Source organism: Lonchura striata, chromosome 1A (genome assembly GCF_050655825.1).
Source record: "Lonchura striata isolate lonStrDom1 chromosome 1A, ASM5065582v1, whole genome shotgun sequence".
Lineage (NCBI taxonomy): Eukaryota > Metazoa > Chordata > Aves > Passeriformes > Estrildidae > Lonchura > Lonchura striata.
The window spans coordinates 46,902,292-46,917,973 of NC_140741.1; the positions used below are offsets into that span (position 1 = coordinate 46,902,292).

The 15,682-nt window shown below is 38.6% G+C and overlaps 1 protein-coding gene across 17 annotated transcripts in view; it reads right to left on the reverse strand.

The window, feature by feature from the left end:
• Window positions 1–15,682, reverse strand: part of GRIP1 (glutamate receptor interacting protein 1) — a 304,722-nt gene that overhangs the window by 56,632 nt on the left and 232,408 nt on the right. For all 17 annotated transcript variants that reach the window (XM_085568249.1, XM_077783507.2, XM_085568244.1 and 14 more), the window contains 2 exons: window positions 15,320–15,395; window positions 13,793–13,938 (listed from right to left, as the gene is read on the reverse strand). In XM_085568249.1, the coding sequence (XP_085424375.1) occupies window positions 13,793–13,938; window positions 15,320–15,395 (222 nt within the window). The remainder of the gene's footprint in view (window positions 1–13,792; window positions 13,939–15,319; window positions 15,396–15,682) is intronic.

Here is a 15,682-nt window from a genome sequence, read left to right on the forward strand (position 1 = left end):
CTAGACCAAATTGCTGAAAGCCCAATCCAACTTGGTCTTGCACACTTTCAGTTATAGAATATAGAAAACTTGTCAGGGCCTGACAGACAGATACATATGTCCAAAAGAACTTCCCATACTTATTTTCTCCTCCAAGTAGGACAGAAAATAAAATGCACAAGAACTTTGGTATCTTTGAAACTCTCCATCTCTTGCATGATTCTGTGTCTGATTAATCACAACAAATAGAACAAATAAGGGCAACACAATCTGCACCTCAGGCTGCAAACTGGTGTGCTGAATTTTACATCAGCCAACCTTGAAAGCATACCTGTAAATACAAACTATATATAATATAAAGAGCTGCAGTAACCATCAATTATTCCTATTTGACACAATTCCATCTAATGGGAACACTAATAATTAAAATGGGATTGGATTCTCTTCAAAAGCCTACAGAGCACAAAACCCCTCACTGCTGTCACTTCATAGATGGGAACAAGCAGTGCGAGCACCAAAGCACCCAAACTTTGCACTGAGCTGACAGTGCCCATCTGTCCAAGCCTCCACCAGACAGGACACCTCAGATAATGCCAAAATCTTCAGAGCAAAGGTGTGCCATGGATAGTTCGGACACCTGGATAAGAGAACAGTTGAGGCAAATAAAGACCAGTCAATGCTGTGTTTGTGAGATACCTCAGCTGCCCCTGTCTCTCTCTGTCACGGCAGTGAGAGCTGAAACCCTGGAAGCAGCAGAGTAAGATGCTGAGCCGGTGACAGCCACTCCTGCTTGTCAGCAGGATGACAGACCCAAGAACAACCCCATTCCCATATGGCTGAGCTTCTTGGTGTATGCAAGCTGCACGACTGGACCTTGCTCAGGGATCTGCTGTACTGAAACATAACTACTTATACATTCATGGTTACTAACTATCTACATGTGTTAGTGACCTCTGCACACAAGATAGTTGCAGTCTCTGCCTTGGAAAGCTGACCTTCGGTGTGCTTCTGCTAACATTGACATCAACTGATTTGCTTTTGGTTGAACAGGCAGGAGTTTCAGACTAGTCTAAAACTCCTCTGCGAAGTCTATCAGGTAACAATGAAGCAGAAGAAAAGAAAAATTAAACTGTACATTGTTGTTCATAATGGATAATATGAATTTCTAATCCTACAAATATGTACTACTGGTACCACTTTTCTCACCTGAAACTTTGGTCTCTTCAATAATCTGTGCTCTAGTACAGTTCAAATTAAAAATAATTGATGCATTGACACAGCCACATTATAAAAGGCTACCATGCAGAAGGTTGAGGCTGAGATCTGACCAGGAGGTTTTTGCACTGAGGTCAAGAGAGTTTTTCTGCTTTTAAGGGCTGCACAAACTTTGGCATGTTTGAATCAGAAACAAGCTTATTAACTGCCCTCTCCTTCTGCTTTGGTATTGCCTCAGCAGCAGTTCAGCAAAAACATTTCAAAGAAACAGAGAAAGTAGTTTAGGTAAATTGCCCTCAAAGCCAACACAGAAACAATGGTCCTAAACATAAACTCTTTAAACCCTCATTGCAAAAATAATCTAGGATTGCCTATATATTTCCAGCTTTTTCCTTCCCAGTACTTGTTCCAAAGAATACAGGAAGAGTACTACTGGGAGTATCCACACATTTAAAGCAAAAGAAAGCTTCTATATCCCCTGTTCTCTGCAGTATACGTTTCCAGCAAAACCAATTCCCCATATTTCTGCTCCCAAAATCCCAGTTAAGCAATAACCTGTAGAAACTCAAGTGGTCCATAACTGTTATAGTCACAGCCATGAGAAGGGCACTCAATCATTTGCTACCTCAGCAGACAGCCTGCCAGCTTGCTGCCAGGGTCACCTTTGGCAAGGCTCCCATGTGGCTCCTCCTTTGCTGCAGGACCTGGCATTTGCCTCCTGCCAGAGCAGCTCCTGCTGCCAAGCTCGGAGGGGCTCCAAGTCCTCTCATGCCCCTATCTGGTGACTTGTTTCTTTTTGAAGATGTTCCATTGCTCATATTTATAATTAAGCAATTAGTGAATTTATGTAAAGGAGAAATTGTGAAAAGCTTTTTTCATCTGTGTTTCTTTTCAGTCTGTTTCTTTGGCTTTTCTTTTTCTTTTACCAGTAAAATCCACACAAATTTACCTAAGGTCTTTGTAAAGACCTTGAAAAATTAGAGGTTACAGTGTTCAGAAAAAGGCTATTCCAAACAACACTGTGGAGCTAACCGTAACAGAAAAACTGTGCTTATGCAAGGTGTAAAAAAACCCAAATGAGAAGCTGATTAAAATGTGCAGAATATCAATATAAATCATCATAAAAATACATGTACACCAATAAAGATCAGGAGCGTCTGTTTACAAACAGAATGACATTAAAATGAAAATATTACAGTCACCATGTGGGCACAAAGCACTTCAAACCTAATGATCCCCGGAATGAATATTGCCTGGATGTACTTATTTTTACCTTACCTCTTTAATTAAATAAGTACATATACTTCCTTCTTCAAGAGTGTCATATGGAAGGTAGACAATGAATATTTAATGAGTAGGAACACTTTTCCCTTTTTTTCCAAGCTCATGCCTTCATTACTAAACAGTATTCTCAATCTTCTTTGAGCTTATGTAATGGGGGAGAGCTGTTGTATGCTGCAGCCCCTGAGTATTCCCTACAACACGTTTATTAATGATTTTCTCTTATAACCACACTTTAGAGCAAAAGCGCAGTGTTTTTCCCACTGTAGAGATAAACAAAGATCAAAGAAATGAAGGGTGAAAGCATCCATTTGTCTGGAGAGGACATTTTAAGACACTTGTGTTGGGGTTCACTGCACCAAAATGCAGACCTCTGTAGGGCAGAACTGAAGCAGCTACACCTGAGCCTAAACTCTCTCTACAACCACCCAAGAAAACTGGCATTTGACAAATGTGTTTCACCTGCCCCAGTTTAGGCATCTGCATCAAGATGAGATCAGCTTTTTTTAGAACATTTCTCTCACATGACTGTTTTTCAGATCATTTAATACTATACAGCAGATGACTGTGGAAGGTAAAATGTATACAATCATTCCAATTAAAATTTGTAATGTAACATATACACCAAGGCATTTGAGTAAGGCTGCATGGGCATCTTAAATTCTTAATTTCTAATCCCTGAAGAGCTGAACTGAAAGGAACTTCACAAAGACAAGAAAAACCTTCCCCCATATACACAAAAAAATTCTTGATTTTTATCTTTAAAAATCTTTAAAACCTTGTGTTCAATTGTGAGTCAGTTTATGAAAGTAGCAGAAAAGCCATTCCTTCAGTAAGGGAGATCTTAAAGAAGCACAGAAAGGACACATCCTTTCTTGTTCACTTTCCCTTTGCAGCTGATTTCTAGTTTAAACCTAGCATCTGATGCTTCTCCCACATTCCATATCCAACTAAAGAATGACTGCAAGTACTGAGAAGACCAGCAGGATCAATACCTTGCCATGATTTATAAAATCAAATGCTGGCATTTGAAATCTGGTCTGTTAGGTGAAAGGCAAAAATTAAATAAAATTAAATGCACAGTGGCCATTCATCCAACAGTTTCTCTGGCATGTTTAAGGGTAGAGACTTTTGCTGTGATCTAGATCCAAATATGACCTCTAAAACTTAGCACAGAATCAGCTATTTCATGTGTGTACACCCTGTTCCCATGCTAATTGTTAGAATACCAGAAGAGAAATACCTTAGCAAAGAGGTGAAGAGAAAATGGGCCAGCATGTTCTTTTTTCATTAGTAGAAAGTAGAGGACTGAGTAGTAACTGGGCGTAATTAAACATTCTACACAGCACAATTTTAAAGTAATCTGCATCAGCCAAGTCTTTGCAATACAAATCTTTTCTACACTTCAGATTTGAGTTGGCTTTAGAATCTCTAATCTTATGTTGGCAAGAAAATAAAATATTGACTTAGTGGTGTAAACAGTGCTTAATTAGCTTTTATGCTGGCAGAAGACATATTTGTTGGCATAAACCGGGTGGCCATTTGGTGACAACTGAGGAAGGGGACAAAGAAACACAGGTTTTATTTCCCTTTAAGCAAAGCTTTTAAACATGCGACATGAGCTTTTTTGCCTTTGGGTCCTATTTTAAATCCCAGCTGAAATCAGTTTAAGAAAGTCTTCTGGCTGAGTCAAACATTCACTTATTGTACAGATGAGCAACACCACTGGAAGTGTAACAAGATCATGTTGTAAGATGTGGCACTGGTGCAATTATCGTGAGGAACTATGTTGATGGCAAGATAAACCCATTCACCTTAAATGTTGATTTTCCCCACTACCTACATTTCCAGCTCACCGAGCTAAGTAATGTCTTCTCTGAGCAGTACACATCTCCCAGGTGCTGAGTACTAGATGGTGTAGTCTCACAGGATGAGCTTCGGACCTCATTCACATGGCTTTTGCACTTCAACACCTTTAACTGAGGTCATATTTAGGCAAAATATCTAAAATTATTCATACTTTGAAATCCATCCCTTTTCAGCATAAATGTTCTGTGAAATGATCAATGAACCATTAACCTCACTGTAAAGGAACAAAAATCTGCATGCCATTTTAACTTCTTAGATTATGCCTGGTTCAAGCAAATGACCTGAGGGTCTCTTGGGTTTTTCCCCTCTTGATCTAACCTGTCAGGCACAGTCTGGATGTCTCATGCCCATGAAAAAAAGTCAAGAGGATGGAGTGGTTCAGTTCCAGGTTTTTTAAAATGCCTCCCCTCAGGGAAAGTTTTGGGAGATATTCAGTGTTTTCCTTTTCCTGGAATGGAGGCAGGACCGGTGCCTTTCTACTGTTATTTCTTTAGAGATGGGCCCTTTTAAAGGCAGGTTCTGGGTTACAGCACAAATTCTCTCTAGTATAAGGAAAATCAGATCTGTCTCTTATTACTTAGTCTCACAAATTACTGCAATGGCACCAACACAAATCTAGAGCTGTATTTTTTTTAATTGGATTTTTTTCCGATTACAGAGTTTCTCTGGCTTTGAATTGCATGGCACATACAAAAGATCCTTTAATCTCCACAAAACTTAATTATCACCATTTCTGTAAAACTTTCACCTCTGCACTCTGAATTTAAGTACTGCAGGTACCTGCTTAATTTTTTTTCACACAAGCACAAGCCAGGATACCTCATTAGACTGTTATAGTCTCTGTTGAAAGGCATGCTAAGTAACAGAGAAACCAATTTACTGACCCACTTCCAGCTGACCAGAGGTATGAGCATGTGGTAGAAGTGCCAATTCTCTTTCACCCTGAATTTCATGATGTACCTGGATAGCCCTCATGTGAAGTGGAAACATTTGATCAATCCTTTATTTTCCATCTTTTACTAAGTGTCTCTGAGGGTTATTTGCTCCTTTGCTCTGCTTTCTTGAAGCCCGGGTGGTGGACAGGAGAGATTACTACAAGAATTTTCTCCTTCCATCATTTGTCTTTAATTATTTATAAAAAGAAGCAAAATAGCATATTTTTAAGAGGTAAAGACTGCTTCCATTTGAGAATCTAAGCCCCTGAATTAGCATCATGAGACCATGTGCTTTGTAAAGAGATACTAACACAGATTAGCAAGGGTCTTCTTTAATGAATACCCATCATTAAGTATATTTGATATTTCAGACTGATTTCTTATAACTGTAGACTATTTAGATTAACTGTGAACAAATACAGGTTTCACCTTCCTGACAAGTCTTTGAAGACAAATTTTTCCATTATTCTCAGAACTCAGTAAAACAGAATATTTTCATACATGAAGTGGAACTCCTCCCCCTTCCTAGTTATTTATGACAATTAAATTTTACCTTTAATTTTCTGTTTCAGGGACATCTCATTTCACCTTTATAGTTTTTTTTTATCCATACAAAGTGATGTTTATTGAGCTGCTTTTAATAAGGTCATCGTTTTAAAAGCACTTGAGATAAATTTTAATTGGATCTGTTAGAGTAATTTGTAACTTATATGGTTCAGCTAAACTCCTTTTATTCCTCTTTAAGAGGAATAAAAGGTTTGTAAAGAAAAAAATACCTGTAAGATTTATGAAATCCTTGTAAAAGATGACAACTCCTCCCTTCTGTAATCACCTACTGGCAAGATGGCTATTAAACTGCAGCAGCAAATCACAACCAGACTGAGAAAAAGTATCAGGCAAATAGACTTGGTAATCATGTAAATAATACTTTTCTAATTAAAATATCTTGTTTTTAACTGCTTGTAACTTACAGATTGACCACAAAACAAATATTTGATGCGATTTTTTCTTACAATGGTTAATTTTCTCAAGTGTACTTTTTCCTCTCCCCTTAGTTATTTTAGCTGAAACAGGTCATTAGGAAAACCCAGTTTGCCCCACCTACCCTGCCCTTCCCCCTAAAATTCTACAGGTTTTATTTGGAAAATTTATGTTCTCTGTATGTTCTCTCTACCTGACAGATCTGGTACTGAGAATCAAGTGCTAAGAAAAGGCAAGAGAAGGACTTTTTGGGCAAGAAGGGGAGGAACAGATGTGAGTGGGTTATTGATCCATAAAGAAGCTGCAGAACAAGAAACTTGGGAATGGTTTGCTAAGAGATGGGGACAAGAGAAAGGGCTAAAGAAGGACAGGCATGTAAACTGCAAAAGTCCTTTAAAAGAGGGAAATCATCAGTGTGAGAGAAATGTATTGGAAAATTACTTAAGCCTTACTTGGCAAAAGACAGCAGAAAAAACTGGGCTGTAAGGAGAGGGAATAGCATGTTGGGGATTTAGGACCTTCTAGAAAAGACAATTCAAACTAGGTCAGTAGAGAAAGGAAAAATCAAGCAGCTACTGGAAAAAGACAGTAAAGCAGCCCAGAACCAGGATAAGAACAAAGAATGGAGGAAAGAAGCATCATGCCTCCATGAAATAGATAGGAAGGAACATGGGGTCCAGAACCTTTGCAGCTGTTCTCCACTTTCAGCAAATGCTTTCAAAACCCTGTGGTCATTGTGTGTGTGTATCGAGACTCCAGAAATCAATCACATGTGCACTGTGCTGGACAGCTGGTCTGATAATGCTCCTAACAAAGAGCAGGCTGGTGGGCTTAGTAGCTCTCACTCTTTTGAGGAACTATTCTGGTATGGATGTCAGAAACTTGAAAATTTTCTAACAGAGAAACCCTGGTAATGGTACATAAAAATGTGTCAACACTGTTAAGGGTGTAAGCTTACACAGGTACTGGTAAATGACAAACTGAGAGTTGCTTATGCAACCCAGGCAGCTGCCCACGCTGCTTTGGATGCAGCCCAGGACACATTTGTCTCCCTGTGCTGTGAGTGCCCATGGCTGGGTCATGTCCAGCCTCTCCTCCCCCAGCAGGGCTGCCCTCGATCTGCTCATCCCCAGCCTGTGCTGACACGAGGGACTGCCCCAGTCCAGGTGCAGCACCTTGCACTTGGTCTTGTTAAACCTCATGAGATTTCCTCAGGCCCATTTCTTGAGTTTGTCCAGGTCCCTCTTGATGGCATCCTGTCCTTCAGGTGTGTCAACTGCTCCACTCAGCTCAGTGTCATATGACAGTTTACTGGGAGTGCACTCAATCCCTTCACCTGTGTCATGAATGAAGATATTAAATAACACTGGTCCTCTGAGGGACACCACTTGTCACTGATGCCCATCGGGACTCTGAGCCAATAACCACTACCCTGTGGATGTGACTGTCCAATCAATTTCTTACCCATCTAACAGTACACTCACTGAATCCATCTCTCTCCAATTTAGAGCTAAAGATGGTGTGGGAGACCATATCAAAAGCTTTACAGAAGTCCAGAGAGATGACATCTTCCCCTGTCCACTGATACAGTTACTTCATCATAGAAGCCCAATAGGTTGGTCAGGCAGGACTTGCCCTTGGTGAAGCTGTGCTGGCTGTCTTGAACTACCGCCCTGTGCCTTAGCACAGCTTGCTAGCACTACAAGGAGAAAAGTTATTTATTGTATATTTGCATGGCTGACTGTCAGTTTATACTGTGTCCCTGATGCAGGCATCTGGCACCAACAGCAGAACACACCTTGTGTTTGATAAACAAGTAAACTGCACAGTAAGATGAGACTAATGTGCCATGGCATACAGATTGAAGTACCTGCTCAGTGAATGTGAATCACTCATTAAGCCTCCAGGAGAGACAAAAAAATCCCACATTTTACCTAGTGACATATCTGTGAGTGGATATTTCTGGAACTGTTACGAGTTATGTCTGTGTTATCTTTTGCAGTAAGAAAGACCCAATACACATGGAATGACCTTGGGACTCAGAGGTTTTCTCCTTGAGATCTGCATATTGCCTGAAGCACTCAAACTGTGGCTGGATTAGGGCCTCAGGAAATAACACCAGGAAATTAATAACTGCATTTAGACAAGGATCTGGGCAGTGCCTTCAATAAGCCTGTGGTTACACACTGGAGACAGAAATAAAGTTCAAAATGAATAGCTGCATAAAAAGGTTATTATCTCTCCTGTGGCTCTTGTGACTGTACTGCACACACACCTGTCTGGACAGTGGCTGAGCAAGACAGACAGTCTCACTTCTGACATTTCCCAAGTGGAACACTCGACATTTTGACTTCCAGCATTGTGTTGTAACATAACTTGTGTATGTGCTTGTGTAGCAGTATTTAAAGTAATGTTTCAATTAATACAGCTATTATGACCTTTGTTTTGCACATTAATTTTCATTCTGTCTCTGAAACAACATAAGACAAGAAAACTTCTTCAAAGTTTTAAGCAACTAATTAATACTTAGAATTTCAAGGGATCTAAATCTATTACCCTGTGATAGCCAGGAGACCTGCAGTTGCAGTCACATGCTAGAGTATGTTAACCTATCTGTTCTGTCAAAATCCAGTATGAGACAAAAAAATTGCAAATTTTAAGTTTGTAAAGCAACAGAAAGAAAAAGGCAGCGTGGAATCCTACAGAGTTCCTGACTTTACTTCAACTTTCAAGGTCTTTCAACACTTGTAAAGCTTATAAGGATCTTAAGTCAGTCCTTGGAGTCTCTGGGGCTTCTGTTCCTTTGGGCTTGTAAAACACCTAGCTTTCAAGGGTCTCCACAGCTCTGGATGCACTTGAGTGATGTTGCTTTATGAAACTTAAGGGTTAGCCCATAAATTCTTTTTTCTACTCTATTTCTCACCTTCCACAAATTACTGAAAGTCTACACTAGACTGCAGATTATCTCACCTGACCTTTAAACTCTGCAAATTTTCTCTCCCTGGTCTCCCTAGTCTTCTTGTCAGGCAGAATTGCTAAAATGTGAGGCAGGTTTCTTTAAATATACTTTCACAAGATCGTTACAGCACTAATTAATTAATTAATTAGCTTATTTTAATGGGTGAACTTAAAGAAACAAAAGCCTTGGATGAGGCTAGCAAAAAGATTTACTAGCAAATGTCTGCATCAATAATTCCCTTTCTAGAAAGTTCTATCAGTGTTAAACATTGAGGTCAGAAAATAGAGGGCTTTGCTCTAGTTAAAATCAAGGGGTTCTGTGTTAGGGTGACTCTGGTAGATCTACATCAGAAAACAAACTAACCATTTCTGTTTTGTAGAGAAAGCTCACAGGGTACCACATTCCAGTAAATCTATTCTGGCTCAAATAAGAGCAAGAACTGTTAAAGAAGCCAGAGGAACATACAGAATTTGAAAGTGCAATATGTTCCTTTACTCCTGAACACCACAGAGTGGCTTGAACTAACAAACACCCATTGAAGAGAAAAGAGAGAAAGATGTGTCTCACAAGTGCAAACAACTAAAAAAAAAAAAGCTTCTTTTGTGCTAAAGCTCTGTCAAAACCTATTAGTTTTGTTTAGCTACAGTATCCTTGATTCAAAGATTGACCCAGCACGAGCATCCAAGACTTAAAAAGTAGGTTGCTCAAATCATCAACAGCCATTTATGAACTGGAGTTACATAAAAATGGCCAGAATTTAAACTCAAGGTAGTCATTACCTTTGAACTTGTCTGATTGCTCCCTTTCAGAGAAAATACGGAAGTTTACCCAAGCAGATGCAGCCCCAATTATAGAGACAACACAGAGCCCAGTGGCATCATGACAGATCTTTGAAAACCTGAAGGGGAACTGCACCTCCTCAGCTTTAATGTACTGATAAAACTTTTATTTCTTGTTTTAGACAAAAGCACTGTGAATCTTTGTTTATAGCTTGTTGTAAGTGTTGCATTCTAACTCTCAGTATAACTCTAGCTCTGAGCAGTTCATTATGATACTTCATCTGACCACTGCCTAACAGTGAGAATTTCAGTCTCCCCAGCCTAACTCTATAGCTTGGAATTAATATTTTTTTATTTGATTGCCACAGGTGAGGATTCAGGTTGTAAAATTATCTTGACAGCGGCAGCAAGTCACTTCTAACTACCACCTTGCCTCTAGTTCTCCTTCCTCAAAATGAGGGCTCAGGTGTAATCATAGGGCACAGAGAGCTGCACTACAGACCTGTCTCACCACTAGATGAAAATAGGTGATCCACATAACCAGAAAGTTTGGACACTTAAGGTGTAAGGATTACAGAAAAAAGTAATAAAGCCCACAAAGATCATGTTAATTCTATACAGTTTTTTGTAGAGTAAGTCACCATATCCATGTCCTTTGCAAACACCAAAGTGCAGCATTATTAAAGCAACACAAGTTAAAAAATGCAGGCAGTTTCCTCTAAAATCAACAAGAAAGGTAAACAATCACAGTATTTAAACACTGGAGAATGTGTTCTGGAAAACACAAAGACATTTGGAAGACTTCACCCTCCACAATTTCAAATGTAACTTTTATCACATTATAAAAGACTCACTCAGAAATTAGGTTGTCCAATTTTCTTCAGGGATTATCTTGGTATTTTCAAACGCCTACTATGACAAGGTCTCTTTGAAACTACACAGCACTACACTCCACACACCAAGCTGGAAATATTTTCAGCAGAGTCCGAAAAAAAAAAAAATTCTCTTCCAAGAAGATGAATTGACGAGTTTATTTCCTAGGACCCAGCAGAGCATGAGACTTCAGGATGTACTTAAGCAAGCACAGGTGTAACCCCAGAGTTCAACGGGAACAGCCACATCTCTTACATTATATACATACTTGATTACCCTGCACAGAACCCCTTGATGCTTTTTTTACTCCAGTTTCTCTAGTGCCCAGAAACAATAAAATGTACAAGCTTCCCAAGTGACCTCTTGAAGACTTCAGCTGGGAGAACTAAAGTTTCAGAAACATATCACCTTTGAAAGAGCTTATGCCTACAGGAGTAAGAAAAGTCAGTTACACATTACAGGACTGTAGTCGAAAAATAGTTCAGGATTATTTTCTTCATCTAGTAAAACCATTTCAAATCAACTTCCAATTTCACGCTATCAGAATGTATTTTATGGCTGTTTCCTGTTCTGGCCACACAGAATGCTACTTTACAGGATATTACCATCACTAACAGAAGAGAAGGTATTAAAGCAAACACTGCTACAATTGTATCTCTAGGAGTACTATATTCTACTGAAAGCTTATATCAGGAGGACCCTACAGAATATACTAGACTTCTGTGTAACTTTTGGATTGTTTCTGCCCCCTTCAACAGGCTAACCTACTAATCAAGCATCAGTTATTGATAAGTCACATTACGCAATACCCTTTCTTTGTTTTAGCCTATTTTCAAATTCTCATCAACCCTTAGACAGCATTACAAACAGTTTATGGGTAACATAAGAGTTGAGAAAAAGGACTAACAGTTCTGTAATTTTAAAATTTCTCTTCATGACTCATGTTCTCTCTTTCACATTACTTCCAACTTTGACATTCCTGCTCTTGAGCAGAACTAAGAGAAAATTCAAATCAGAAAATGTTTCCTGGGTCAGTATTCAATGGATTAGGATGAATGATTTTCAGCCTTTGCACCATGGTCATAAAATAGCTTCACAAGAGCACTTTCCAACAAAAGTTTTTGTTCACACTACTGCTAAAATACTATGCAGGGCATGCGAATTGGAAAAAATTCAAAACCTGTGGGGGCTAGGTAATATCACAATGCATTAGAAAGACAGCCTACTGGTTCCCTCCTTATTTCTTCTTGCAGATTCTGCTGGACCACCATTCCATACATTTCCCAGTGTTTGATTTCCTTTTCCTTCTTTCCTTCTGACTCCACAAGTCTCAGGTTCTTCTACCTCCTTTAATTTCTGTTGGATAACACATTAATTGCCAGGAAGGCAGGAATTGTAAATCCAGATTTGGTGCTGAGACAAAAAGGAGTTTATTCAGAGAGATAATGACACAAGGAGACTGACTGGTAGGTGCTGCCTATAGAGTTACAAGCCTGACATTTCCATTAAGTTCTGTATTGTCCTGAACTGAGCTTTATCCAGATAGTACTGAAAAGAAAGTTCCTGCCTTGAACAAGCTGAAATTTAGGACACAACAGAGTATTTAATCATGTGGTCTCCTCCTTACACAAACCTTCAGAGATTTCCGAAATGGAGGCTTACTCTCCTCCTGGGGTATACAGGGAAAATGGGGATGGGAGGTTTCTCTGAAATGAAAGTTTGCTGGGAACTTTGTCTTCAGCCAGGGGTTCATTCTGGAAAAATTGGAGTAGAAAGAACACTGATTTAACTGTGATGACAGACAGGGTTGGTCATCTATTGTCTTTCGAAGAAAAAGAAGGAACAAATGAAAATACCTAAATTCCAGTTCTCCTCGGAAGCTATAGCTCATCGGAGCTGTCTCCAGCTTTCTGGACATGAATCTGTACTGTACAACTGTCCATCAGGTCTGCCAAACACTACGCAAACCTGCCACTTCAATTCTTGACAGTTAAGTAAACAGAGACATATATTGTAATAAAAAAAGAAAAATATGTGTCTCAGAGAAGAATAAAGAGGGCTGTTCCAGAATAAGCAAATATCTGACATTATTCTTTTCAGTATTAATCTTTTCCAAGGCTTTGAAGTTTGACAGTGCTGTTTCACAAATCCCTAGGAGGCTACTTTACTCCTAGGCTAGAAACCTGACTGTGGAATTGAGCAGAAAAAGAAGTGAAAAATCCCCAAACAGACAAGAAATATTTCAGCCCAAATGGTGAGTATTTCTGTTTCTTGCTCCTATGAATTTTCTGTCTCTTGAAAAAATTGAGGGGATATGACAATTTCCAAAACAAATGGAAACAAATAAATTCCAAATCCCTTGTTAAAAATCACCTGGTCTACTTGACTTCCCAAAAAAACCTCCCATATTTTCAGTGAGTTCAATCGAAGTTTGCATAACATGTAAGCTCATTTTTCAAACCATGATTTGCCACCTCTGTATTTCTTAACAAAATTTCTTTTCCCTATTATTTTCTCTGTACAGTCTTGTGACTTTTTAATTATGTCTTGTCCAACTAGCAGCACTGGCAAAAGGCAAAAGAATTCTTGTTAGATCAAGTATTCTCCTCTTTCATGTGACAGAAATGCTTACACTTCATTAACCTTTATTATAAACTAGTCACTGGAAAAGTTACTTTGCTAGAATCCGCACTATGGTTTCAGCCTACAAACCATGGAATTGTCAGAATGCTAAATTACAGTAAAATACTGCTCACCTCCTTATGAACCCAAGATTAATGATACAATGCAGAAGGGAATAGCAGTGCTATTAGGAGCGTAACAGGTCACAATCACTTCTAAAATAGCTCATGGAGAACAGGCAGCGAAATACCACAGATGGCTCCCAGTATTACAGCCCCACCTCCTATCCCACAACCTACCCATCACCGAGACATCATATTCAACCAGCAGAGTCGCCTCCTGACCGCACTGTTTGAGAATACTCATGGCTTCAGCATGTGTTGTTCCCAACAGTCGGATCCCATCAACACTCAGCAGCCTGTCCCCAGGTTTGATTGTGCCCTCTCTGAAGGGAGAACAAAGGAGTGATCTTTGTTAGTGTAAGATAAATTGATTTGGAGATAATACCATTTTTATGCAATGCGATTCTCTTGCACCCTCCCTGACATCCATCCCTCTTGCCTTAACACTTAACATTTACTTTGACAGCGAGAATGATCAGAGGGCGCAGTGGAAAGGAAATTGCTTTAATTGGAAAGTCAGTGACTGGAAAACAGCTTACCACACAGTGAAATAATCAAGTCACGTTAAATTGCATCTAAGTATAGCTTCTGCTCAACATATGCTTTCTTTCTACCTTGTCCACACAACTCTGTTTTCATACATAAACACATCCTCCTGCAATATTTTCCTAAAAATAAACATAAGGTGCAAACACATGGGTGCTGAAACAGATTGCAAAATATGAATGTCCATTTATGGATTTTCTTTAAAAATATGTTTTACTTGCATAATTCCATTTTTTCTTTCTTCCTACCTAGAAGTAATTAATCTCTAAACCTAAAATGCTGTCTCCTAAGCATATCTCATAACCTATTCAGAATTATAATAGAAAATTAAATTCTACTACTGTAATAAGAAAGCATGAGAAATTATTTCTTACTTCTTATTTCATTAAGAATCATGGAGAAAAACAAGGAAACCAGGGGATGAGGGAGAGAAAAAAGCGTGGGAATAAAAGAAACACTCTCTTGAAACATTTTCTTCATAGTTTCCAAGGTCAAAAATGTAGCATAAGCTACAGATATCAATCTGCTTTAAAGAAAATTCCCTTTGAGTTTCTTTAAGGGTTTAAAGACAAAAATGCCATTTTTGAAAATACAGTTTCCACATAAAAATAAAGTGAATGTTCTTTCTTTATATATATATATACAAAATGGCATTATATACAAATATGGCCAAAACATAAATCTGTACTCAGAAATTTTCTAGGTAAAGTTATGAGTGACCTCACAGATATATAGAATCTTAATAGAATAATACAACACTCAAACTGGTCACAGTATTATTCTGAACCACAAGAGAAAAAGATTGTGGTAGATTTAGAGTATTAAAGCATAATTAAGAGCTTCATCAGTTGTCTGAAGAATGTTAAAAAAAAAAAAAAGTGCCCTGACCTGCAGGAATTTATTCTAATAATTTTAGGTGCAAGACTCTAAATTAAAATACACACACACACACCATAATGTGCCAAGCCTCTGTGGTTGCCCATTTTTTATTGCTGCAGTTGTTATTATTTCTATTAAGACAATTAAAGACAAACCCATGAATTTCAAAGGACTGTATTTAAATGCATCTATTTCACTCAAAATATCAACTTCTGTCCCAAATAATTCACCTTTCTCTATTTCTCTTTCACATGAACTCCAGAGAAAGATGAATTGTACCTGTCAGCAGGCCCTCCAGGTCTGACACATGTTATTACTACAGGACGAGATTTATTTCTATCATCGTGTGCTCCACCTAGAAAGGAAAAAGTCAGAGAAAGTATAGCTTCATTTTATGCTTTTTATGAAAGCTCATTTCCAAAAGGCAAGCCTACATCTTGTTACATGCACCTTCACAGATGGGCTAAAAAAAAATCAAAAAATGCCCAAGCCAATAATATGACCCTCCACTGAATTTTACCTAAATAAAATCAACTCACTCTATGTATAGATGAATCTTTAAAAACATTTCACGGAGGGATTCTTAAAAAATGAATATTTTCTTCTTAGAACCTTCAATCTGAAAATGTGATCTCAGTGTGA